Here is a 27,589-nt window from a genome sequence, read left to right as displayed (position 1 = left end):
TTGTTGTTGTCTGTACAGCTGAAGGAGGTTCATACTGAGACCTTGTACAACTACATCATAAACTTTATGCTCATTTAAACCATTTACAGTTCACTGCATTGATCTGTAATGATTTACGCATGAAATAAATTATTTTGAAATCAGATGAATCTTTTTGAATCACCCTGTATAAAAAATTAAAACCTAAAATTTAAGATGTCCCATAACTTTGGCACAGGGCACATTTTAGGTTGTATATTTTCCCAGTATGGTAAATTCAGCAAACAAACAGTAATTTTTCATTAAAATATGCAAAAGACTGTTCTCTCTAGGAGGTGAGTTATAAGAAGCTTGCAGCTGTTTTTGTTACTGTGCCTTTAAGACTAATATTTGTGAATGACCTCTGTTCTGATTGGTTTTCCTGTACTGTACCTCATGTAAAAACAATCCACACTAAAACACTCCTTATGACTAAATCTTGCTTGGGCAGGGCTAAACTGCTGTCAGCTGAATAGGTGGATATGTAAATGAGTGGTTTCTGTGACATCACAAAAACAGTACATTCAAAACTGGCTGTTTCCCTACAACCATAAGTACTGGAGCATGAATGGTACATTTTTTTGAATTTTTTTAAATGTTTACAAATTACCATTAACATCTTTTATTTCAAAAACAAGGAAAATGAGGCTTTCATGATTCAAAACAGTACTAGCAGCAATCTTGAAGCCTGAAATCTGTACTTTTGTCCATTTTTATAGAGCTGTATGTTTAAACATGTACACAATTTTCCCCAATCAATCAGCCAAGTGAACAAAAATACATAATGCAGGCATCAAATTCGCTGCTACTGTTGTTATCAGCAGATGTATTTTTTCCCACTTTAATTGACAACAGTAGGCCACACAGTGTCAGAAACCACATATGCAAGTCTATTTGAGATTCCTTAATAACATGGTTTGAAGCAAGTGTGGGAAAGGGCATGTAGAGTGCACAATGCTAATTGGTATGCATAAGCTTTCATCACATTAGCTACATCAGCAAATTTTGGACACCAAACATGCCTTGCCTGACCAACTACATTTGAAGTGAAGGGAAAACTGTATACGTTTTTTGGTGAATTATCGCTTTAACCCTTGTGTGGTGTTGGGGTCCGTGGGACCCATTTATTTAGAAATCTATTATTATTTCAGCCTCAGATTCTCAGCCTTTGCTGATTTTCTGTGAAGAACATATAAAATAACCCATTTTCAGTGTCTTCACTCTGTTCACCCCCCACACATTTATATTACACATGTGGTGTTGGCTGAACCCGCGGGGAGTAAAAGTGTGGAGGTGCTGTGTCCTTCACTCTGTTCTCCTCCTACATGGCCTGCTGTTAGTGTGTGTGTGTGTGTGTGTGTGTGTGTGTGTGTGTGAGGGTGGACAACATGGACAGGCTGCTGACTGGCTACAGCTGCTAAAGGAGAACCCTACGCTGGACACTTGTGATATTTTAAACATCTGGTATTTTTACATAATTTTTATGGATCCTATCTATAGTTTTGTTTACCTATGTGTAAATACTGTTCTCTGCATAATTTGTGGAACTCGCACTCAAGTTTTTCACTCACCTGTGTCCCTGTACTCTTGTGATGTGACAATAAATCTGATTTGATTTGATTTGATTTGGCTGTATTGATTTAATAAAACAATAATGTGGTGGGTCCAGCAGACCACTGAGTAACAAACACATCAACACCACTCAAGGGTTAACAATATGTGTTCAGAACAGAGAGCAGGAGTGACCTGGCTGCTGATGGAGTCACAGTTCTCTCCGAGGGTAGGAACGACCTCTCTCTTCGGGCTGCCGTGGTGACGCTCGGCCTCCCTCTGCAGCAGCAGCCTCTGGGTCTGACCTGCCTGCACGCCCAGCTCCTTCTCCAGAGCCTGAACCACACGGTCCCTCCCCCGCAGCTCCTCCATCTAACACATGCAGGCATTAACAGCCCAAACACGTATGAAACATGAAGCAGACCCTTTATGTAAGAAGTCTTCATGGTAAATTGTGTTAAAGATTCATAAAGTCTTAGAAGTACAGAGGTATTATTGTCATTTGGCTACATGATTTCGAGTTACATTACATAATTATTCAACAATAATTACGCCAAATTAATAACGCAGCTACATAATAAATCAAATTTGCATTCACTTTTCAGTCACTATCAACAGGTTTGAGTGTGTATTCCAGCATTTTGCAGTCCTTTTTCTACTTAGGCCTAGGCGGTATACCAGTAATAAGGGGTACCACTGTATTTAACGATGAAGTTTTTTTCAAAATTATGACGTTTCAAATTTCTGTTCCATGTTTGAACTGCCAAAACATACACATGCCACCTATTTATATTCTAGAGGGGCTAACAATTTATTTTCAACTGTCGCTCTAACACCTGTCACGAGACTTTGTGGTCTCAGATATCCTGTAAATCAGGGGTGTCAAACTCAACCGCTAAAAGAGCCATATTTAAAAATCTCAGCAAATCTGTGGGCCAACTGTGTTTTTATTCAATTTTTTTACCTGCCATGAACCGAACAGGCCATTGTTTATTCAAAATCCCTGATAGCAAGAGGACAGTGGACCACCATCGGCTCGCTGATGGCAAAGCTGGTGGCCCACTGGTGTTTTGCTCAGCATTTTCTGGGTGGCCCACCAGTGGTTAAGCGGAGTATTAGACAAAATTCCACTTACCATCTCTCATTTTCCACTCGCAGTCCAATTTACTTATTTCTCCTTCCCTCATTTCTTTAGTTATACTTTGTATATCAGTTTAGTAAACAATTTTAATCTAGCTCAGGGTCAGCAACAACATTTTCTATAAAATCATTCTATATTAGACCTAGTCATATTTTTTTCTTCTCAGTTATCTGGAATATTTGTCTTAGTTTATTTTACAAAATAAAAGTCTCTGTGCATCTGTTTGGAGAGATTAAAAACTAGTTAGAGCTTGTATGCAGGACAGTAATCTGGGTGGTCCGAGGGTGGACCAGCAGTGGTAAACAGTGAGCGGGGTGCCAGCCTTTACAAGCCAGCGGACCGATATATGCTCACTATCTGGGATATGCCAAGACTGCAACAGCACAATAGGCACTGAATACTTATTCAGAAATAATACTAAATAAAAAAAAATGTTTTGGGTAGTTTTTTAAAACTGCCTATTTGCTTGAAATAGACATCAGGCATCTTTTCTTTTTGTGTAACTGCCCATAGATTGTTGTTGGGTGTCAGAACACACACTATGTTGCAGTGCATGCTGGGGACTGTAGTGCGTCTCAGGGTGAAACAGGCTAATAAGAACAGAAAATAAAAATAATTTTGCAGGTCGAATAGCACTGTGTCACAGGCCTGACTCGGGCCGTGGGCCTTGTGTTTGACATTGTCACTTAGCGGAAACCAAGCCTGCAGTGTGGCACATTTAGCCTGCTAACTAAGCTATCATTAGCTTAGCCAGAACGCTAGAGTCCCAAACACCACAGAACAGGTTTGATTTCTGCCACTCCAACACTGATCACTCGACAGATGTTAGTTTTTATCATGTAAACCTGTTTCAGAAGAGTATCAGTTAGTCAGAAACCTGTACTGTGGTGAGTGGTAACGTTTGAGTCTGTAGCCTGCTCGCTAAGCTAATGTTAAGTTAGCCGATCAGGATACAGATCCAAACACCTCAGAAACCTACAAAACCTCAGAACAGGTTTACTATATTGTCTCTGTCCCTTTAGTGACAGTTGGCTGACTTCACTACCTCAGAACAGTTATGATCTAAACTTGTGTCGGTGCTTTAGTAAGGCCCAATCCCATTTCTTCTTTTTACCCCTACCCCTTGTTTTCCAGTGTCACCCTAAGGGGGTAGTGGTTAAATTTTGTCCTACAAAATGGGGCCCTCAAATTAAAAAAAAAGAGAAAACGAAAAAAAACATTGCTTCATTAACAGGCTATCAGCGCTGCTCTGTAGTCTGCAGTGACAGCAGAGGAGGGTAAAGTTCAGCTCCTCACTGCTGGGCTTTAGTTACATTTAGGGCATCATATGCTCTCAAAAAGGGGGGCAATTATTTATTATCACCCACCGCTAATTCTTTGGTGATATGCAGCTGAATTAGCCTATTCACCAGCTTCTCATTTGAATTTTCCCGTTCCGCCTTAAATGGTGCAGCAGTTACATTCTGGCGCTTCAGGCGTCAGAACTGCTGGACTATTTAAGGTGGAACAGGAAAGTTAGCTAGCTAGCTACCGAGACATTAAAATACTATTAGCGATTTTTTTATGCTTGTTATGAAGAAAACGACCATAATACACTGAAATGACGTTAAACTAAGATAATACAGTGGTTATCGTAATTTTTGGAGATAATTGTGGGTTTCTTTAGTTGCTCGCGCAGCCATCTTGCCGGTTTTTCTTTTTTTCTCATAACACTCTGTTTGGAGTCTCTGAAAATCCTCCGTTTGGAGGGCCATGTAGCCCTAACACTTCGCCCTCCCCCTCTATCTCAACAAAAATTGGGACACCCTACCCCTAGACATGTACACGCAAAACAGTGGGCTAAGGGCTAAGTGGTAGGGGCGAGGGGTGAAATGGGATTGGGCCTAAGTCAGAATCGAAGAGGATACCACTCAACCCTACTTTTACTCACACAAATAAGGAATCAAATTAAAGTTTAGAATCTGTATTTTGGACAACATTTTCTGTGTAGTACTAAAAGTAAAAACATAGTGCTCAAAAGCAGATCGTCATTGTTCAAAGAAAAATAGTAGAAAAATTGTTCTCCAAAATAGTAACTTTACAGGAGAGGGCAAAAACGTTCTCTGCTTTCAATGTAAGTCAATGGAAAAAGGTTTTATTCTAAGCAATTTTGGAGCATTTCTACTGGTCCAATCATCATGAATTTGTCACACAATGTAAAGGACAGCTGCTGAGCTTGAATGATGCAGAAAAGTAAAAATAGCAAAAAATGGAGATACATGTTTTTCATTGGACAGTGACGATATACTGCAAGGGGGACCAAAGGGACTTAATGCTAAATTGGACATACAGTATTACAGCAGCTCACTCCAACATACCAATACTGAGCTAAAAAATCAGATGTCATAATGTCGTCAGTTCACCGCAGAAAGATGTCACGTCACAGCCTAATGTAAAAGATTCTATGCCACTTAACATCACCATTGTGTCAAATGGACATCAGAACTTATGAAGCCTATATTACAGCTGACACCTGCTGGATTGAGCCTTTACAAATGTCTATGCAGATTTATGCCAGCTGCTTAAGTAGGCTTATGAACAATGGCCTTCTGCAGTAAACAGTGGACATCTACAGTTGTCTTGGCTCTGCAAGGCTCCACATTTTCCAGCTCACTCGCTTTTTTTCCTCTTTCTTTCCACAGCTTACGTCACTTAAGCCTCATGTGTCAAACACACGGCCCGCAGGCCAGATCAGGCCCGCGACACAATCTTATCCGGCCTGCAAAAGTATTTTAATTTTCTATTAACATTAGCCCGTTTCACAATGTACTGCACTACAGTCCCCAGCATGCACTGCAACATAATGTGCTCTGACTTTCCTACCCCAACAACAATCTATGCAGAACAGCAGTTATACCTCAATTCTACACAGTTCCACTCCAGTCATTTCACCAAAATGCATTTCAGCTTCAGTTCAACCAACATAAATACTTAACGTGAGCTCAGAAGCTCAGAAATTGGAACCAAGTCTTAATGAACCTGTATTAAAGAAAGGATGTGAGGTGTCTAGTTTAAGCAAATAGGTAGGTTTGAGTGACCGAGCACCGGGGGACATTTAAATTTTGAATATTTAAAGTGTCCATGTAATATTTTAAAGTTTACTACGACGTTTTTGCATATTTCAAATAAACAATGGCCGGTTCGGGATAGAGCACAACATTAATTAAAAATGATTTTTTAATGTGGCCCTTTTACTGGTCGACACCCCTGACTTAAGCAGTCTGCCTGCTGACAGGCTGCAGAACAATGCTCTTACTGCCCTCTACTGGTTTGGTATGGAGTGGTAACCAGAAGAGCTAGCAGTACTGGCAGTACTACATGCATGTCTTGCTTTGATGTTTTGCCCTCGTGGATCTCATACAATATGTACACACTTTAACATAACTGCAATCTGCCTTAAATTACTAATTTGACATTAGTCAGGAAAAACTAGGGGGTATTTCAACAAGCAAGACTAAAAAGCCCCCAGTTTTCCTGTCTCTTAGCTCCCAACACACCTAAAACAGGCAATTAAGATCTGAATTGTACTCTACTGGGATTGAGGATGCAGGAAAAACACATAGCATCTGGTGGGTTGGATGTGGAACCACTGGTTTAAACCTAAAGAAAGCCTGTCTAATAGGTGAAGAGGTAATTCTGGCAATTCTGCTCAATTTTATTAATGTTAAAACTCAAAACTGTCCAGCTTATTGAGAAATATTGCTTTATGAAATGCCTCACTGGTGTTATATGCTGGATTTCTCCATGATTTCACACCTTACCAACACTAACTCCCTGCCTCGCAGTCTGATTATCCATTTATCCATCCACTGTTTATGAGCAAGAGTGTAAACGCACTGCTGCATCAATTGTATTGATTTGGAAATTTCAGATTCAATTATAATAACAGTCAATAAAGAATGTGTTCATATTACGCCTAAATAAAATTCTTGGGCATTTTTAAAAAACTGAATTTCATTATGCACCAAATAATTGAAAATCATTTATATAACTAATTAATAACTAATTATTTTGTGGTCATATACTTGCACCTCCACTCACCAGCCTGCGGATGTCTCTCTCGCTCTCTCGTTTGATCCGCTGGATCTCCTCTTGATGGGCCTGGTGGGCCACCCTGAGGTCAGCTGCTTTGGCCTTGTCGGCCTGCACGGCATTGGCGAGCGCCTCCTCGGCCTGCTTCCGGGCCACCTTGGCCTCCTGCAGCTCCTGCGACAGCTTCAGCCTCTCGGCCTCGTGGCTCCTGCGTGCCTCCTCGCGTGCCTCCTCCCTCAGGGCGTTCCTCAGCTCCGCGCTGGCCCCGTCCCGCAGCACACTGACCAGGGCCTGAAGGCGAGCCAGCTCTGCCTCATGCAGGCGGCCAGCCCGGGACAGTTCAGCGTCGTGCTGCCTGCACATCGCCTCCCGCACCGCCGCCACTTCCCGCTGCTTCTCCTCGTGCAGCTTCACCCGCAGCTCTGTCAGAGCCACAGAGTGCTTGTGCTGCTCAGTTTCCCGCTGGGCTCGCAGCTCCTGCACCCGCTCCCGCAGCTTACTCACCTATAGAGACGCAGAGGCAGTGAGTGAGCTAGGACCACACTTAAGAGTTCATGTTATTTGCCTGTTTTAAGCTTAAATTTACAATGACATAAAGGAGTTTTAAGAAGTAGAATAGAATCAAAGTTCACCATGAAGAAATACTTCACCAAAAGAAACTAATGTAGATGTAATGTATCTTTAAAAAGGGTTCTTTAGCAAAAGCAATGGTTATATATACTTATGCAAACATTTAAACACCCCTTGTCATATTACATTTTGCTCTTCTACAGAGAACAAACTTTACTATGACATTTTTCAGCAAATTTGCACAATTCCTATTTATTTGCTGAGTTTAACATATTGGAAAAAATAAAACATAACAGATAAAATGCACCAAAACTTTTTTACAGGCCACAGTTTATGTTTATCTTTTCCCAGAATGTTAAATTCAGAATATAAACAATAATTATGTATTAAAATGTGCAGAAGTGTGTTCTCTGTAGAGGATGGGTTTCACTTATTTTCATTTAGAAAATCAACAGAATGTCATTGGACCAGGGGTGCCCAAACGTTTGCATATGACTGTAGAAGCACTGGGCTTCATTCACTAATATCTTAATATAATATATGTTTTTTTCTTAAATTTGTTCTTTAGAAAGGTCCTGAGAAAAAGTCTACATCAGATATTCATGATGTTTTCTTAAACTTTAAGCCACAGACCCTTTGTGCTCTTGAGTGTGTGTGTAGATTCTGTTCTTACCTAAGAACAAATACCGGATAAGAATATTGATTTTAAGAATGATTTTACTTCCAATATCTTTTATTAATAAAACAAATGGAAGTGATGTGGTAAGTGAACCAGAAGGCTCTCATTCACGGCTCTTGTTTGGAGCACGTGAGACACTGGCAGCCACTCATCTGTGATAAAGTGTGCTGTGACTGTGACAGAAGATCCAGTGGCAGTGGATGTCCACGCAGCACGTTACAGCCGTCCTACCTGTTTTCTATTTTTCTGATTTTGTAACTTTAGTCTTGGTCTTGTTGTAGAGAGTGGGGGGATCCCTGTGTCAGTAAAATATCTTCAAGACTGGACGATGTATCTCGGCTCCAAAGTGTGCAACATAGCGCGAAAGCCCTGGTTCTCAATGACTGAGAACTGGTGTGCAGACTGCAGGTCACACAGCAACGAAGTCTCGACGTTACGAAACGGCAAAGAGAGAGATTTAAGACCAACATTTGGAGACGAAAGGACTTATTCGCATTTATAAGCAGCGGAGTCGGTTTCCTGGAATGTTAAACCTGCGAGGAGAGACTGTCAAACAATAAAACGTTGCGAAGATGAAGTCGCTTCTCTTTCGAATTTTCCCGTTCCACCTTAAATGGTGCTGCATTTACATTCTGGCAGAATTTAAGGTGGAACGGGAAAAAATCGAACAAGAAGCTAGAGAATAAAAAACGACTTCAGCCTCGTAAAACAGTCGAAAGTTAAGAGACATTTTACAAGAAACTACTCAACTTCTGAGGAAAGTTTTCTGGCAGAGATGGGAGGAAAGCAGCTATAGCTGAACCTTAAAACAGAGCAAAGTAAGTCTGCGTTTTTGTTTATATTTTTAGTCCATACTAGGACATTAACACTGAGACATACTGGACATTAAATGTGGCTCCCAAGGTGGTTTGATTTTTGTTGAAAGGTCAAAATGGCTCTTCTGATCATTTGTGTTGTGACTCCTGACCTAACCTGGCTTTAATGCAGAGGGAGCCGGTCGGATTTCTCGCTCATCCAGTTGTGTTTGTGCCGCCACAGACTGTCCGGGCGCTGCACTTCCCCACTTCCAAGTTCCGCCTTTTGCGTTCCATCAACATTACATTATAAATTAATTTAGAAAATCTATTTTTGACATTTGTGAATCGATTCAGAATCATCCACGTCTGCATCGCGATGCATTAAAGAATCGATTTCCCCCCACCCCTATTGGCCACTTCAGTCTTGCACTTTAACAGCTGCGTAGAATGAACAAAAAAAGACAATTAAATTAGTAACTGCAATTATTTTCCTCATCAGCTAAAAACTCATGATCATGACAGGCCCATCAGACAGTGTGAAACAAATATTTTGTTACTGTCCCCAAGTCAAGACGAGCACATGTACTATTGTTGACGCTAAGATATGGAGGACAGATGAAAGCCTAAGGAAGGAATGTGTCAATCATCTGTCCTCCAGCACTCGTTATTTATGGTTATCACACATTGATGGATGGCTGGAATATTGCTGGATTCACACTTTGACTAAATCTGACAGACGAGGGCAGCAGTAGCTGACCTCAAGTCACACACAGCGGTTTGTGTTTGAGGGGTCACTGCACCATATGAGTATGAGAAAGAAGGAACTACTACAGCATCTGAGTGCTGTTCAGTAGTTTAAAGCTCCTTGTAAACCTGTTGTTTTGTAGCATTCCATAATGACGCACCAGCTCAGAGTGGCTAACATCTTGCATTAATTCCTAATGCCACACAGTCACATTTCCCAACTGTTCCCCATTGTTTGCCTGGGTGCACTTGCGGCCAATTCCACCACGTGCCAAGGTTACATGAGCGGCAGGGATGAGGAAGGCATTTGGAAACAACATGATGATTTCATTTATAGCATGGAAACACAACTCTTCCCATGATTTTAAAGCACCCACGTCGCTGAGACTATTTTAATATAAAAATCTCTGCCTATAAAGTCAACTTAAAATAAAAAATGCCCTTGTTTATATTGTTGTTCACGTCCCTGTTCATATTAAGCACAAGTCACCATATGATTCAAAAGACTAAGTACTTGTTTTCCTGTAATCTCTGATAGAAGAAAAGGGGAAAACACTGAAAAAATGGCATTTTGTTGATAAAATTATCTTAAATATAGTCAATAAATCTAATGTTTTCCTGTTGAGATTGTTGCAAGTTTAAATTAAGATTATTTAACTTATTTCTAGACATTTTATTTATATGTTTTAAGTAATTTGACAATGTAAAATAAATTTAACATTATAAAAAGAGATCATTTCGCTCAATAAAATGACCTAAAACAAGTAAACAGTGTAACAAACTCTACAGGAATAAAAAATATTATAAATATTTAAGATAATTGTACTTGAAAAGATATCACTTTTTGCAGTGCTGCATCTAAAGCTTCTGATTTTTGAATACATCTCCATCCACGAGTGGGCAGAGAGAAATAATATTAACCAACAATATCAATACAGTAAATGCAATATTGTGGTAATATTGTAACCAGGATAGAAGGTAAGGTAATTATCATGATACAATATTTTTTCTACCAGCAAAAGTCAACAAGTCCTCAACAAGTCGATGTAGTTTGAGCCAAGCATGCAATGATATAAGCTTGTCTTGGCTGATCGACTACATTTAGCGCAATGGGAAAATGTTAGAAATGTTTTTTGCCATACTATGAATTTAAAGGGACTCTTATTCAAAGACTTTGGCCCAATCTCATTTCTTATTTTTACCCCCACCTCTTGTTTTCTGAGTGTCTCCTTGCCTCTTGAAACTGAGTTACAAGGATAGTGGTTGAAATCTTCTCCTACAAAATGGGACCCTCAAATAAAAAGAGCATCACTTCATTAACAGCTACCAGCGCTGCTCTATAGGCGACGCTGCCAGTCTGCAGTGACAGCAGAGGAAGGTAAAGTTCAGCTCCTCACTGCTGGGCTTTAGTTACATTTAGGGCATCATATGCCTTCAAAGAGGGGGGCAGTTATTTATTATCGCCCACCACTAATTCTTCAGTGATATGAAGCTGAAGTCAGATATTCTCCAGCTTCTTGTTCGAATTTTCCTGTTCCACCTTAAACGGAGCAGCAGTTATATTCTAGTGCCTCAGGTGTCAGAACTGCTGTTTACCATTTAAGGTGGAACGGGAAGTTAGGTAGCTAGCTACCGAGACATCAGCTACTACTAGTGATTTTTTTATGCTTGTTATGAAGGAAAGGACCATAATACATTTAAACAGCATGAATACAATGATTATCATAATTTTAACAGAGAAAATACTTAAATTGGTGGGTTTCCTTGGTCGCTCGCACAGCCTTCTTGTCAGTTTTTCTTTTTTCCTCATATCACTCTGTTTGGAGTGTCTCTGAATAACCTTTATTTGGAGGGCCATGCAGCCCTAACACTTCACCCTACACCTCTATCTCAACAAAAATCAGGACACCTTACCTCTAGGCATGAATGTGCATACAGGCTAAGTGGTAGGGGCGAGGGGTGAAATGGGATTGGGCCTAAGATTCTAGGATAAGTAAAGTTCTAGCACTTGTGTCCTGTGATGAAAATAAATTGAACGTAAATGATTAAATTACCTTCATCCTTTCCTGCTGCAGCTCATTTTGTATGTCAGACAGTTTGGTCTTCAGCTCCTCATTGGCTGCCTCCATAGCCTCCTGCTTCCCCCTGCTCTTCTTAGGGGGAGGGGCTGAGGTAGGTGTGTTTGCAGACATCTTCTCTGCTGCCCCCTCCTTTGGCGAACCTCCCGTCCGATTCACGGCTCTCTCACACAAAATTACTCGCCACAACAGGGGCAGACCTCTCTACCGTCATCATCCTCTTCTTTGTCATCGTCAGGGGCGACAGCCGAGCCTTCAATCTGAAAACAAACGCAGAGAAAACACATTTAACTGCTGCATTTCAAAGAGTCTTCAATGTAGACTCTTCACTGACTAATCCAACTGTGGAACTAAAATCTATGCTAGAGGCTCCATCTAGTGGAGAAAGAACTGTATTACATGCAAGATGTTGTCACTCAGTTACAGCAAAGCTCTCCTTACAGCGTTTGAATGTGAAGCAACCCGATGCATCTTCTCTCAGATGCAGAGCTGGGCACTATCGTTATTGTGATAAATTACATCACAACATGCCATAACATGCTTTTCAGAGCGCATCACAGATATTGTCAGTACCTAAAAAATCACTTTCCAACTGCATGTTCAATTAAAAAGAGCATAATTAGTCATGTTTAATTGGATTTAGTGCAGCAATGTGAGAAATGTTCAACACAGGTCACTGGATTAATAGTTTTTGATGGTATTTTTAAAATGTGGCACTACTTTGTCTGTTCTAACTGATCAGATATTACAAAAAAATTAATATTGTGACATCATGCATCATAAAAAACACCCTGAAGTATCATATTATTACATTTTACCATATCGTCCACCTTTACGTTTTTCCAGGTGAAAAGTTCGTATTTGTTCCTTTTCATAACTGAATGTTTTAAAACAGAACAGTAAAATAAAGTCCTGGAGACGAGACGGGGTGTGTGGAGTCAGTACAGCTTAGAACATATCATTTCAGTGGATTATGGTTCAGTTATGTTCCCTGACTAAAGGTACTGAGATGGACCCTTGAGGGTTCCACCTCAGTGACGAGAGGGGGACTGACCCAGTGACAGTTTACTACCTTTTTTTCTGTGAGTGGAGCTAGATATTGGAACACGTGTGATGATTTGATTGTATTCCGCCACAAAGGCATAAGTGATGCCAGGTACTGATGTTAGATGACTAATTCTCAATCACAAACAGCTCTTCAACTCATCCTAGTGGTACTGGATGGAGCTCCTTCACTCCAGACAATACAGTGGCATTGGGAACAGTGACCTCATGTGTGGCTACTCCAGAGTGTCCCATTCTATTCCTTAATTATACAAGCGGTGTAATTAAACACTCTTATCAGCAAAGGGTGCACCAAAGGTATAGAAGCACCCTCTGGACCAAAGCAAACTTGGACACAACGTAGCCAATTTTTCTTGTCAAACTATTCCTTTAATATACTCATAAATCATAACTCACACTGTAATTAAACTTGAATTGATAAATCAATGGAGTGACTGACCACCTGTCATTTACTTTCTCTCTAGTCAAACTGGCCATTAAGTAAAGACAAACACATATTTAACAGAAAATTGCCTTGACGCCTCAACAATTAAATACAATATTAAGAGAAAAGAGATTTTTTCCACACCTCTAAAGTTCAGTCTTAGAAGTTGCATTTTCTGCTTCTGACGATCCAAATAATCCCAAACACATTCAACTGTGTTAAGGACTGGACTCCGGGGTGGTCAGTCCATTGTTCTGAGATCACCAGCAGCTGCTTTGTTTGATTTGCAAATTTCCTTCCTGACAGCTACACATTGTTTCACACTCATAGCGCTGAGTTGTCCTCTCAAAGTGGAAGGATGGACAGAAACACCTGTGGATGTTTTCAGATCTGAAGCAGCTTGATTTTCTCCTCTCTCTCAGAGACGAAAGCTTTAAGTGCTGTTTATCTGATGGGGACTGTTTTGGTGGTCCACTCAGTCTTGCATGGTTCCATTTTCTCAATATATTTTAATCATTTTATGAAATCCCCTTTTTAAACTTCTGTTTTGCTTATTTTCCTTTTACGTCACCCTTTCCTATGCAAGTGGATTAAGTTGTATCTAATCTCCTCAGAAATATCTCCTGACAAATAAACAGCTTGTACTTTAAGGCCATTTGACTGGAAATTTAATAAATGATGGGTGGTCTCTACGTTTGTGCGCAGTACTGTAAAAGTGCCACTATTAAGTTAACAGTGTCTAATGAACTTGATTAACTTGAGGAACTGCAAGCTTTATTTCACAAGGTTTATTACATGAAAACCACAGCGTTTTACTGCTTTTCCGACTGTGGGCAATTACTGGATGATACAAAAAGGTTTTTCCTGTTATCACAGACACACAGACTATTCCAGAAAGAGAGACAGGACACCAAAATCAGCATGCTTTGACATTTACCTGTTTGTAATCTTAAGGTTGAGCAAAAACACACACAAACACACATTTGGCTGCAAGATGTCGACGTAATCAGTTTACCGGCATTCTGAGATCCTTGCACTCTTAAGGGAAAGAGACTAACAGGCTTATGCTGCATACCGATACACAGGCACATGCACAAACACACTCCTGAAAAAGGCCTTCATTTCGACATATACAGGAGGATTTTCAGAGCAGTAAGAAAAAAGACATGAACAAGCTTACGGAAATCAGATTAACAGACTTTCACAACACAGAGTAAAGCCCAGTCAACATCTCCTGCTCTCTGTGAAACTGAAAGAATGTGTTCATACTAGTAGGATGGATGCTACCATACTAATAACATTCCCTCCAATGAGACTGGCCAGTTTAAAAACAATCTACATATCACTGCTGTCGGAAGAAAACCTTAACTTTACAGGAAAAGGAAAAAAACCTACTTTACTTTTAATGTAAGTCAAAGGAACCCAACCCATTTATCATGAAATTTACATACAATGTAAAGGGCAACAGGCATCATTTTCAAATTATGTCAAAAACTGAAAAATGCTATGATACGAGGTTTTTCTGACAGCAGTGATATACGGGCAGCATGGTGGCGCAGTGGGTGGCGCGGTCGCCTTACAGCAAAAAGGGCCTGGGTTCGATTCCCGGCTGGGTGACCAGGGGCATTTCTGTGTGGAGTTTGCCTGTTCTCCCCGTGTCTGCGTGGGTTTCATCCAGGTACTCCGGTTTCCTCCCACAGTCCAAAAACATGCAGTCAGGCCAATTGGATGTGCTAAATTGCCCCTAGGTGTGAGTGAATGTGTATGTCTGTCTGTCCTGCGATGGACTGGCGACCTGTCCAGGGTGTATCCTGCATTCCGCCCAATGACAGCTGGGATAGGCTCCAGCACCCCACCGCGACCCAGAAGGATAAGCAGTTTGAAGGAAGGAAGGATGGATGGATATATAGATATGTAGTTATTTTAACTGGGAATGGGAAGCATATGATATTCAATGCCCTGTATACTCTACAGTATACTGAACACTGAAATGTGAGAGGTTCTGAATAATGAAAAAGTTTCTGAACTCTTGTAACTACTTGGACTTCTGCATGAGTGGCTCTCATTCATAATAATAAACAGAGAGCTTTTTCACACAATATACACATATACAAGGATTTACATTACCATATACAAAATATGCAAACTGCTTAAACAACCAACGTCACTGATGCAAAACTAAGTGTACCTCTAGGTTAATGGCAGAGTTACTAGGACCCCAGCTAAGGATCTGGAAACCACACACATTCATGGCTCTCCAAGAGTGATATTCAAAGATGCCAACACAGACAAACCACTGCTGTCCAAAACACTATAAACAGGGCACTAAGTAACCTTTTCATTTACATGTGTCATCGTGTTATCTGTGAAATGAAAAATGAGCTCCGTTACATTAGTAATGAGTAATAAGAGCTTAACAGGCTGCAGCAGTGGTGGTGAGTTGGGGGGGTATCATGGTTCTTCAGACTGAGAATTGCTGTAGATGTTTTTTTTTTATAGATATAGCACTCAAAATGGTTCTCCTACTGTTACAATGCCAAGGTTGTAACAACAGAAGCCCCCTTTGGTTGTATATAGAACCCTTTTCAAATATCTATAACACATTCATGCACATTTTCCATCAGCGATTATGCCAACAACATTTGAGAGTTCATGGTTCTATATAGAACCATTTTCTTTACTAAAGAACCCTTGAAGAACCATCTTTTTGTTGGTTAAAAAAGTTGAAATGTGTGTAGTTATGGCACACAAGCCCAATAAATTCATTATAAAGCTCTGGTTTGCTTAGAGGTGGGCGAAATGGCTAAAATATAACATTGCAATACTTTTCACAATACACCGTATTTATTTTTTGACATCTGATCAGCTGGAACAGAGAAAAAAGTGCGCTTTTTATAAAAAAATACTATCAAAAACTGAACATTTTTATTCAGTATTTGGCTCACAGTGTTGCAGTAAATCCACTTAAAAAGGACTACTTTCGCTCTCTTTGTCTAATGAAACATGCAGTTGGTCAGTGTTCTACAAGTATTGATTTACACAATATGTTTAGAAAAGTCTACAGTATTATGACGTAATTTATCATGATAATGATATCGTCATATTGCCCAGCGCTGGGTTGGCTACAAATACACGGTGAACAGGGCACCTGTATCTGGACAACAAGATGCAGTTACTCGAGCAGCGACTAGGAGAAAGTGAGGTGCTGAAGATGGTTGAGCTCCATCTGAGAAAGAGTTATAAGAAACATTATGGTTTTAGTGAAACTGCAGCAGCATCAAACGTATCCTGCATTCGATATTACGTAGTCAAGTTTGATTACTTGAATAAATAATATTCAAACATACAAAAAGATTTAAATAATATATCGCTGCTGTCAGAACAAAACCTAAACGGTAACTTTATAGGAGAAGGAAAAAACATACTCTACTTTTAATGTAAGTCAATGGAACCAGACCCCCCCAAGTCATTTTGGGCTGTTTATTTTGGCCCATTCATCATGAAATCTACACACAAGGTAAATGGCAACAGGCATTTTCAAATTAGGTAAAAAAAACTGAAAAAAGACAAAAATGGAGATACAAGGTTTTGTTCCGACAAAAGTGATGTACACAGATCAGGCATAACAATATGACCACCTCCTTGTTTCTACGCTCATTGCTCATTGTGCAGCAGCAGATGAGCTATCATCTCTGACTTTACATCTACAAGGTGGATTGACAGTCTAATAGAGTGGACAGTGAGTGGACACAGTGTTTAAAAACTCCAGCAGCACTGCTGGGTCTGATCCACTCAGACCAGCACAACACACACTAACACACCACCACCACTTAGTATTACTGCAGTGCTGAGAATGATCCACCACCCAAATAGTAGCTGCTCTGTGAGGGTCCATGGGGGTCCTGACCACTGAAGAACAGGGTAAAAGGGGGCTAACAAAGTATGCAGAGAAACAGATGGACTACAGTCTGTAACTGTAGAACTACAAATAGAGCTGGGCGATATGGCCAAAAATGTTATCACGATAAACAAAATTCATATCGTTCGATATCGATACATATCGCGATAAATGTCTAATCATGATTTCTTTCATGTTTGAAGGCTGATTTTGCTCCTGGGTGGTTAATTGTGGTCCGATCATGACAAACACTCGGCAAACAGTGAAACATTTCACTAATCTGTCTTGGGACAGTGGGAGAAAGTTTCTGAGCCGTTTTTATCAGCTGGAAAAGCACAGCTGCAATTTTTGTAATAGTCATGATTTAAGAAAGAAAACAGATTATTTTAGCTGTCTGGTGACGAGCGCTCGGCTACCCCGTTACAAACGCTAAACAAGTGGCCAACAACAGTGCTAAACTCTTTAGTTTCTCAACAACGTCGACTCGGTTCAGTAGGTCACTGCGGTCACTCCTACCACATCCATGTCGGAGCAGATCACAGTATTCAGACACCAGCTAGACGACTGGGTTTCTCTATGCTACTGTAGTAGTTTAAGGGGTGAACCGCAGTGTATCTGACGCTCGCTGTGTAAAAGCATTATCTGCAGTGTGAATCTCTCACACCAGTCACAGAGTCCTCCTTTTAGCTATGTTTAAACTGAAAGCGTTGCTTTTGTGTCTTGTTTGATCTACCGTATCATCAATTCACCGTGTTTTGCCGGAGCGCTGCTTCAAGTTAGCCAGCAGCTAAAAACAGCTAGCCTGGAGAGAGAGCGCTCTCCCGCTCTCCAGTGCCTCACAGCTTCCTCAGTTTACTTTCGAACATGAACCCACTTCTTTCTTTCACTTTCGTTGCTCGAGAATGCACTAATACTAAAATATGACGGTTTGGCGCTGTAACACGGCGCTGCAGACGTGATTTAACACCGCTAAAGTTGTTAGGATGTTAGTAAAGAGGTGAGTTCGCTGTAGGTCAGTACAGTTACACCACTGACCTCGTCACTCACACTCGGTCACATGAGAACAGATCGCCGGTCGCTCCACTCAAATAGGGACTGTATAACTCCGCGTTTCAGCTGTTGCTAAAGTATATTTGGCGACCCTTTTTTACTCGTGGCCCCCTCCCTCTCTAATCAAGTCGAAAAATTCGGAAGTGCGCCCTCTCCTGGCGACAGCAGAGTAGTGTCGCTTTCCTTGAAGTAGAAAACGCCACCAGGGCTTTCGCTAAAACGTGGAAGTGTGAGAATGGTGTATTATATCGAACACTTATCGAACCTGTCTTATCGCTCTATCGAGGAAAAGTTATATCGCGATACTTATCGTTATCGTTTTATCACCCAGCCCTAACTACAAAGTGCACCTATATAGTAAGTGGAGCTGATAAAATGGACGATGAGCGCAGAAACAAGGAGGTGGTCAGAATGTTATGCCTGATCGGTGTATTTGTTGTAAGCAGTTTGCTTAAAAAAGCAAGATTTTTTCACTGCATAGTAACATAAAAAGCCGCCCCAGAACCGAAGTATTACTTTTGTGTTTTATTGTTGTTTTTGCTCACATGTGAAAGTAATTCATTTAAACGTTATACTTTTCCTACATTTTAGGTGTTTGAATAGCCTCTGTTGTCTAGTACCAGCACTGGCGCTCTCTGTTGTAACATAACTTAGCATGAAAAATTCAACTGTTCAAAATAACCACTGTGGGTTTTATATTAGTTATGGAATTCTGGCCTTTCTAGTGTTAAATGCAACTTTACTGGACCGGCAAGGGTGGAGCATACACCCAAAACCCTCGCCTCTTTTCCAACACACACAGACGTGCACTGCACACACGCAACTAATGAAACCAAAGTGTACAGCTGCTCAGTGCTCTTCACGCTCCACCCTCACAACAGAGATAAAGCTCATCAGATAGTCACAAGGTGGAAAATCAAGTTCTGTCGACCTTTGACACTTAGGAGCAGTATTATAATCCATGTATCCACCTTATCTTTGATGAATGGCACTGGTGTAAAATGAAGCAACAGAGATAAGTACTCCTCTGTTGGTCCTGGGTAAATTTGGTTCAGCTCATTGGTGATTGTGTGGTGCTTTTTACAATAGTAATTGCCACCAAGTAGCTCTGCAGGTGCTTTGCCTATGATAAAGTCTGATGCTATTATGCAAACTTTCTGTCGTTCCTCATTCAGCACTGGTGAACTTGCACAAGCACGCGCACACAGAGTGTGCTCTTAAGACATGGGGTAACTGTGTGTTGAGGAAGTTGAGGGCAGTGCAAATACTGCTGAGTAAAGGAGGCTTATGTGGTGGCCCTGAGGGGTGTAAACAGTAATGCACAACGTTTAGGCTTTCATTGGCTTGCAGATCATGTGACTCAGAGGCTTCAGAACACAGTGGAATCTAATAAGAAACCTCTGACAAGCTCTAACAGACACACACACACACACACACACGCGAAAACAAGCCCATGAGAGCCAATGCTCGCCTCAAACCAGACCTCAACTGTCTAACACATATAAAAACATATGAAAACATGCACAAATCTGCAATAACAGGACATATATGTGCAGCACAAACACAGTCTCTCTATTTATAAGCGTTCATTTTCTTTTGGCAAAGAAGTAGCTCCAACAGCTTAGAGTAAAGTGACCGTTATTGTTACTTAGCAACCAGTGGTCAGTAGAATGATACAGGCATGGTGAAAATAACTGTTTTTAACGTTTTTTTGTTGACTTGTGAAAAAGACAAAACAGCACATACACAAACATCAGCTTGGAGAAGCAGCTCTGCTATGTTAAAAGTTAGAAGTTTGTCTTGAATGCTGGGTCGGCCTCTCGGGCACAGTTTTAGAATGGATTAAATCATATTTAGGCAACAGGCAGTTTGTGGGAAATCATTCATCAAAAAGATTTGGTATTTCTTGTGGAGCACCTCAAGGTTCAGTTTTAGGGCCTTTGCTTTTCTCTTTGTACATGCTATCTCTAGGTGATGTCATTAGGTAATATAATATAAATTTCCATAGCTATGCTGATGACACCCAGCTATACATTTCCATTCCTTCTGATGACCAAGACTCTGTAAAAAGACTAACCAGCTGTCAGATATTTCTCAGTGGATGTTGCAAAATGTTCTACAACTAAGGCATGAAAAAACGGAAATACTGATTGTTGGTACAAAAACTCAGATAAACCTCAGAAATCTCAGAGCGACCAGGGAAACTTGTTCATGCATTTGTTACCAGCAGAGTTGATCACTGTAATGGTCTTCTTAGTGGACTTCCTAAGAAAACAATACTTCCCTACAACTTGTACAAAATTCGGCAGCATCCTAATCAAAACAACACAGAGAGATCAGATCACACCCATTTTAAAAGAACTGCACTGGCTGTCTGTATCGTTCAGGATTTTAAAGCTCTACTACTAGTTTTTAAGGCTCTAAATGACCTTAAAGCACCGATTACATCACAGAGTGTCTGTCTGTTTATGTTCCAGCACGTGATCTTAGATCTGCAGATACTGACCTTCAACAAACACCTTCTGTAAAATACAGAAAACATGGAGAGACTCTTTCAGTTATTGTGCTTCTAAACTGTGGAGCTCAGTTCACCTTTTATTAGACAGTCAAGCTCAGTGCTCAGTTTTAAGAAGCATCTAAAAAACGTCTCCCTTTAACTCTCTATTTATTTATCTTTTTAATTTGATCTCTGTCATTTTCTTATATGATTCTAAATGAACACTAAGAATTTCTCATATTACTGTTTAGTTGTTGTATGAAAAGTACTATATAAATAAAAATATTATTATATTATTATTATTATTATTATTATGTGAACTGCAAATCATAACGCATTTTCCATCTGTGATGTATTTCCCGATGGAACCTGGTATCAGGGAGGGTTTCTCACATAGCTGAGTGTTTCTGCTCTGTGATAGGTTAGGGTTGGTGGGAGAGGGCAAAACTCATTACATTTTGATGGAAGATTCTGGGAAAAATAAGCATTTTGTCTTTTAAAGCCACAGGGAACCTTACTTTTAACATATTAAGTAGGTTAATCTTGCACTTGTGGGCACACAAAACACATGATATGTCCTGTTAATAACTTATCTAATGTCCTTTAAATGGCCAATGTATACTGCCAATATTTTACTCTTCTAATGAAAACTGGACGGTTCTAATTTTGTGCCACTTGTACGTAATCAGTATCCTAACCAATCACAAGGCTAGCATGCTGTCCTGCCCACACAGCTTTAATAAAACTGTGGTCTCCTACAGCACAACTCTGGTCCTAGAGGGCTGGTGTCCAGCATAGTTTGGTAGTTTGCCTACTCAAAAAACACCCCACTAAACCTAGGAATTAACAGATGAGTGAAATCAGGTCTGTTTGAGCAGGAAAACCATTAAATTGTACTCTGGGCCTAAGCTCTGCACCCCTGCCCTACAGTCTCTCTCTGCTCAAGTCAGTGAAACTTACCATGAAAAAGCTAACAACCAAGCGAAAGCTAACCTAGCAAGCAGGCTGATCTGTCTGCGTGTCTTCCGTCCATCCATCCATCCATTTGTTTGTTGGCTCATTCAACTGGCCACGCCAGCATTCCCTGCATGCATATTCAGCACATGCTTACCTTCTTTAAGACATCGCCTTATAAAAGCCTGATAATGTTTTTAATGAACCACAACGACACCACGAGAAGAGTTTATAACACGATCTGCATATATAGAGCCAATTTTACCCTGCTGTGTTTCGATATGCGTTAGTAGTGTTCCAATATGGGAGTCAATCACACAGCAGAATATTAGGACCACGCAGTTTTCAGAGAGGTCTGATGTGTTTTCAAGCCACATTTTAAAATATAACACTCAGTTTGGGTATACAAAGATTTTACACTGGGCGTTTCCGGGAACTTTCACTGATATGATGAATTGTGCTTAATATGACCAGCTGCATAAACTAACAATGTAAAGAAGGGTAATTTTGTTTTCAGGCTCATTTTAAGGCATTATGTTCTCTATTGCGGTGAAAGTTTTCTATGCACTTATGTTTCAGATTTGAATGCATTAGCATTTTTTTCTCATACATACACACCCTGAGAAATATCAGCACATTCATGACCATATTGATGTGTGAATCACTTTTTACAAGTGCTCAGTATGAACCTCCTCCAGCTGTACGGACAACATCAACGCCATAGTCAAATTCGCCCCATACTCGATTGAGCATGTCAGGTGTCACCGTCCTCATGGCTCTTTCAATGCGATTTCTGAGAACATCCAGTGTTGTTGAGAGTGGCACATAAACAGAATCCTTAACGTACCCCCACAAAAAAGTCACACAGCGTGAGATCTGGTGATGCTGGTGACCTTTTTCTTAGAACTGTTGCCATACTGACAGTCAGAAACTCTATGACCCCCTCTTTCAATTGGATTGTGATTGGTTCCTAGGCTCCTCACAGTTGTAAAAATATGGCGCTTTGAAATCAGATGAATCTTTTTGAATCACTCTGTATTTCTGTATTGATATTAGGACAGTGTCTCCAGTCCGTGCGAATAGAGCAGTTCAAGATCAGCACTCTAAATCTGAAAAGTCTTGAACATGGTCCCAAGAACATGGACAGAAACTCACGTCCAGCAGCTGAGCACCAGAAACTGACAGGACAAGTCAGCTCTTCACTCAGAAACATAAAAGACAAACTCTGCTATAACTTATCCAAATAAAACGTGGATGAACTGCAAAAACCTACGTCGTTGTATTAACTCTGCAGTGGTAAATTCAACACTGGGTTTTTCCATAATTTAAAGGGATGGTTGACGTGCACCTACATGACTAATGGGTCAAAATGAAGAGTGAAGAATGGAGGAACTGTAATAATATTTGCACAGGCCGGACTGCATTAAGGTGCCACTAATTCTGACTGGCACAGTAAAAGTAATGGGTCCATTATCAACATACAGTTTATTTAATCAGTTATGAAAAACTAAAAGAAAAATTCCCCCCAGCTGATTCTTCTTAATCTTTAGTAATAGTTTAAAAGCGAGAAAATCCACTTTGTCCAGCCTTTTCAGAATCATATTTAGAGAAAACAGTCTTCAGGCTTCGACACCCATGAAACATCTTTTGAAATATTTAAAAAGATCAAAGGTGAAACAAAAAGTGACAGTGCAACACACCATAAAAATAAAGGCAGACTTGAGATTTTGTAGAAGCTTTATGAATCAGTCATAGAGTTCAAGCTGTGACAAAGACTAACAGACACCAAATACTGAGACATATTACTAAAGAATAATGTAATGTAATAATGTAATAAAGTTTTTTTTAACTACGAGAAACTGTTAGTTAGTTAGGACTAAAACAGGTCTTGGTAGCAGACTCAGATCAGACTTTACTGTAACTGTGCCGGCCAGGTATGACAGCAATGCAGCACCTCAACATAACTTGGCCAAATGTTGCCAGACAGTTAAACTGCAGAGCTTTATTATGAGGAGTTCATGAAAGGTGTGAGGAGGACCAGTCTCCTGCAGGTGATGACGGGCTTCCACTGCAGCATCATCATCCCCAGTGAGTCCCATTTAAACGGGCCAAGTTCACTACCATAATTACACAGAACGACTAGTTTATTACCCATACGTCCTTTTTGCTTTTGCCTATGCCTCTTAGCCTCTGACAACACTTACATGAGTGTTTATTTAAATCCACTTGTGTCACATCGAGTGTGTTTACATGCACTTAATAATCCGATAACTGCAGAAAGTCAGATTTTGTCAGTAATCAGATCCACGTGTTTACATGCACTTAAGTAATCAGATAATGGGGACACTCCAGGTCTACATAAGTCAGACAGTAATCGGATTTCTGCTTTAGAGCCAGCCAATAAACTCACAGAAGAAGACGTGACGTAAACGTAATATAAAACTCGAACTTCATGCCGCGCCTTTTTTAAAACATCGCGCTGCTTTACCTGAAAATATGAACATACATCATCTAGACGATGAAGAATATTTAAACCCTTCATTTCATTGAGGATGTAGTCGGTTTCAGCGTCGCTCCATAAAATGTTTTGCTGCGTCTCGCGGCTTATTTCCTGTACAGCAGTCTGTTCCACACATGCGCAGACTGAGAAATCCGAAAGAAATCAGAGTAAGAGTTTACATGCACTGAGAAATCTGATTACTGAGCTAAAATCCAGCCTCTTTATCAGATTTCTTAAACGGGTTTCTAGATCGGAGTATGGTGTTTACACGACCATTTGAATAATCAGATAACTGCAGAAATCCGATTAGGATTGGATTATTGAGTGCATGTAAATGCACTCAATGGTGGCGATGGCGTTTTTGCAGCATTTCAATGATATAAAAGTAGCTTACACAACGATGGTCAAATGGGCAAATTATAAAGCTTTAGCGCGTCTCGGTAGAGTAAAAGATAATTAAAGTCAAACCTTGGCTGTTACCCGCTCCCCCTTTGGTTGTACAGAAAGCGTACACACAGGAACACACACAATTCTAAGCTCAGGACTAGACTATTCAAGTCCTCAGGGGGGCCGGTTTAGGTGGGAGTTTGGGAGTTTGCTGAAAACCCAGTCCAAATAGTTCTCTGGGGAGAGAACTATGCTGTGTATTGCCTTTAAAAGTGTTTTTTGTAGGTTTTGCACCCTCCACTTAAAAGTAATATATTTAAAAGTATTCAGCTGAAAAGGCCTATCACTCACGCCTTCCTATCACCTCCCTTGGTCACTCAGTGACCACAGTATCACACTGTACAATTTGGATTTTTCTGCTCAAACACACCTGATTCAACTCAAGTTTATTGCTCGGTTTAGATAGGAGTGCTGAAGCAGGGAAATCACCAAACTGTGTTGGACTCCGGCCTTCAGTTCCCCACTCCAGGTTTATGACATTCAAATCCAATGCACTTTACTGCTGTTATGACTTTATGTAATTACTGCACGATACAAAGAGGTTTTGGCCGTGCTCTGTGTGACTATAAATAGCCTCTATCCTCCTGTCTGCTATTAGGAAACAGTGTCAAAGTATCGGTATTAAAGATGTAGTTCACTATCCTCACTCAACATCAATGGCTCTGTGGTTTCCTCAAGTCAATCAAGTTCCTGAGCACCACCACATCCAGGGACCTGAAGTGGGAGAGGAACATGATCTTCATAGCTATAAGAGCACAGCAGAGAATGCTCTACCTGAGACAGCTGAAGAAATTCAACCTGATCCAGTTCTACACAGCGATCATCGAGTCCATCCTCACATCATCCATAACCATCTGGTTTGGTTCCTCCACCTCACAAGAAGGAGCCAAACTCCAGCGCATATTCAGGACAGCTGAGAGGGCCATTGGATGTATCTGCCAACACTTCAGGACATCTACAACAGCAGCATGCTGGCAAAATAACAGCTGACCCCTCTCATCCTGGACATCACCTCTTCCAGACACTTCCCTCTGGTAGAAGATTGAGGGCCATCAGAACCAGCACAGCCAGACATGCTAACAGCTTCTTCCTCAGAGCTGTAGCTCATTAGCCACAGTGGACACCTCACACTTTTTAAACTGAACCTAATAAACATTCTTACTGTCTTACTCCTCTGTAACATAATGTTTATTTGCACAACTGTACAGATGTTAATTTTTACCAATGTTTATATTGTAGCGTCTCTCTACTTGCTCGTACTGCTGCGAAAGAGCGGCCACGTGCAGAGGCTCTTGGTCAGTCACAGTAGGAGAGGCATTTATTGTAAGTAAGTTGTTGCTGTTGGTCTATGATGTGGAGAAGGGTTGTATGTGCTATTAGTAGTTTGTGTGTGGTTACTACCTGAAAGTGTATGGCTAGAGGTTACCGGCCATTTCTCCTTTGCTGCCTGTTCAATAAAAGAGCACTCGCCTTTAAAGGGCAATGATTCCTGCATCTTATTCTCCACCGATACCTCAGTATCATTCTTAAATATTCAGCATATAATAGTTATTATATGCCGACTACTACTTAGACCTGCATATCGCTGCTGTCGGAACAAAACTTCGGAACAAATCTCCATTTTTGCCGTTTTTCAGTTTTTGACATAATTAAAGAATGATTGTTGCCCTTTACATTATGTGTAAATTTCATGATGATTGGATGAAAGGAGAAGGTTCAAAATGACTTGGAAAACAGTCTGGTTCCACTGACTTACATTAAAAGTAAAGCATGTTTTCTCCTTCTCCTGTAAAGTTATCATTTTGGAGATACGAGGTTTTGTTACGACAGCAGCGATATGTATAGATACTGATATCTGCAATATATATATACAGATATTCACACATCTGTTTAGCTCTGTTCTCACTGGCTTACTAGTACACTTTATTCTATTAACTGCATCTTTATTTTGTCGCTTAGAGAAATATCTGTTAACAGTCTGTGTGCTTGTCTGGTCTGTTCCCTCCAGTAGCCTTTGTATCACATACACCGATCAGGCATAACATTATGACCACCTACTTGTTTCTACGCTCATTGTCCATTTTATCAGCTCCACTTACTATATAGGTGCACTTTGTAGTTCTACAGTTACAGACTGTAGTCCATCTGTTTCTCTGATACTTTATTAGCCCCCGTTTACCCTGTTCTTCAGTGGTCAGGACCCCTGGACAATGAGCGTAGAAACAACTAGGTGGTCATAATGTTATGCCTGATCGGTGTATTTGGCAAAATAAAGCGATTCTGATTCTGATTGCTGGTTGTGCTTTTGGTCCTTACTGTAACTGTGCTAGTCAAATTATCATAATGCTGTAGCTCAGTTAGCAGCACTCCAACCAAACCTGCCTAACGTTTCCAGCTGTCATGAGGTTTGCTCCATCCTGCAGTCCGTTAGCTGTGGATCACGCTTGCAGATAAGAGCTCTGCACCGGGCCTTCAGAACCACACCCTCAGGGAGAGAGAGAGAGAGAGAGGGAGAGAGGGAGGGAGAGAGAGATAGAGCTGCATCCTCCTTCCCCTCCCTGTCCAGCCCTGTCCTTCCATCTCCAACCCAAAGAGACGAACCGAAGGAGATGAAACCGGACTAGCACGCGCGTGCAGAGCGGGCCGTTGCACGAGCTAAACGCACAAACAGACGCAGCGGGCCTTTTTAGCGGGTGTAATGGACGCGAGCGCGACCGGACGGAGGCTGCAGGCAAGCGCGAGCCTGTCGAAAACTGTTCTGCTGTTAACACTCGAGCATGCGCGCATACAAGCACTGACCAGCCCGTGCGCTGCTGTTCCCTCCTCAGCGTGCATGCAGGCGCTCACACTCATATGCATGCATACATGCAACCAACCATCTCGACCGGCGCGAGCACACGCACGGCCGCCTCGGCTCGGTCGAGAGCGCTCTCGCGCGCACCAGCGCAGCCCGTGCCGCAGCAACCTTGCTCGTGAGTAAGGGCGTGAGAGGGTCTTACCTTCACAGAGGGGTCGTAGGCACGCTGATGCCCTCGTCCAGCGCGCGCCGAGAGGGTGCTGTTACGCGAGGACGCTCGGGTTCTGTCACACCGGCGCGCGAGCGCC

The 27,589-nt window shown here is 41.0% G+C and overlaps 1 protein-coding gene across 1 annotated transcript in view; it reads right to left on the bottom strand.

Annotated features, from left to right (window-relative positions):
* jakmip1 (janus kinase and microtubule interacting protein 1) overlaps window positions 1-27,589 on the bottom strand; it is a 58,445-nt gene extending 30,856 nt beyond the window's left edge. The window contains exons 1-4 of the mRNA XM_036568882.1: window positions 27,484-27,589; window positions 11,626-11,909; window positions 6,791-7,285; window positions 1,765-1,941 (exon numbers count right to left, since the gene is read on the bottom strand). Of these exons, the coding sequence (XP_036424775.1) occupies window positions 1,765-1,941; window positions 6,791-7,285; window positions 11,626-11,763 (810 nt within the window). The 5' untranslated portion in view covers window positions 11,764-11,909; window positions 27,484-27,589. The remainder of the gene's footprint in view (window positions 1-1,764; window positions 1,942-6,790; window positions 7,286-11,625; window positions 11,910-27,483) is intronic.

The sequence above is a fragment of the Colossoma macropomum genome, unplaced genomic scaffold (genome assembly GCF_904425465.1).
Source record: "Colossoma macropomum unplaced genomic scaffold, Colossoma_macropomum, whole genome shotgun sequence".
NCBI classification, from domain to species: domain Eukaryota; kingdom Metazoa; phylum Chordata; class Actinopteri; order Characiformes; family Serrasalmidae; genus Colossoma; species Colossoma macropomum.
The sequence above is the reverse complement of the archived record's forward strand: the minus strand, read 5'-3'. Positions and strand labels throughout refer to the sequence as shown.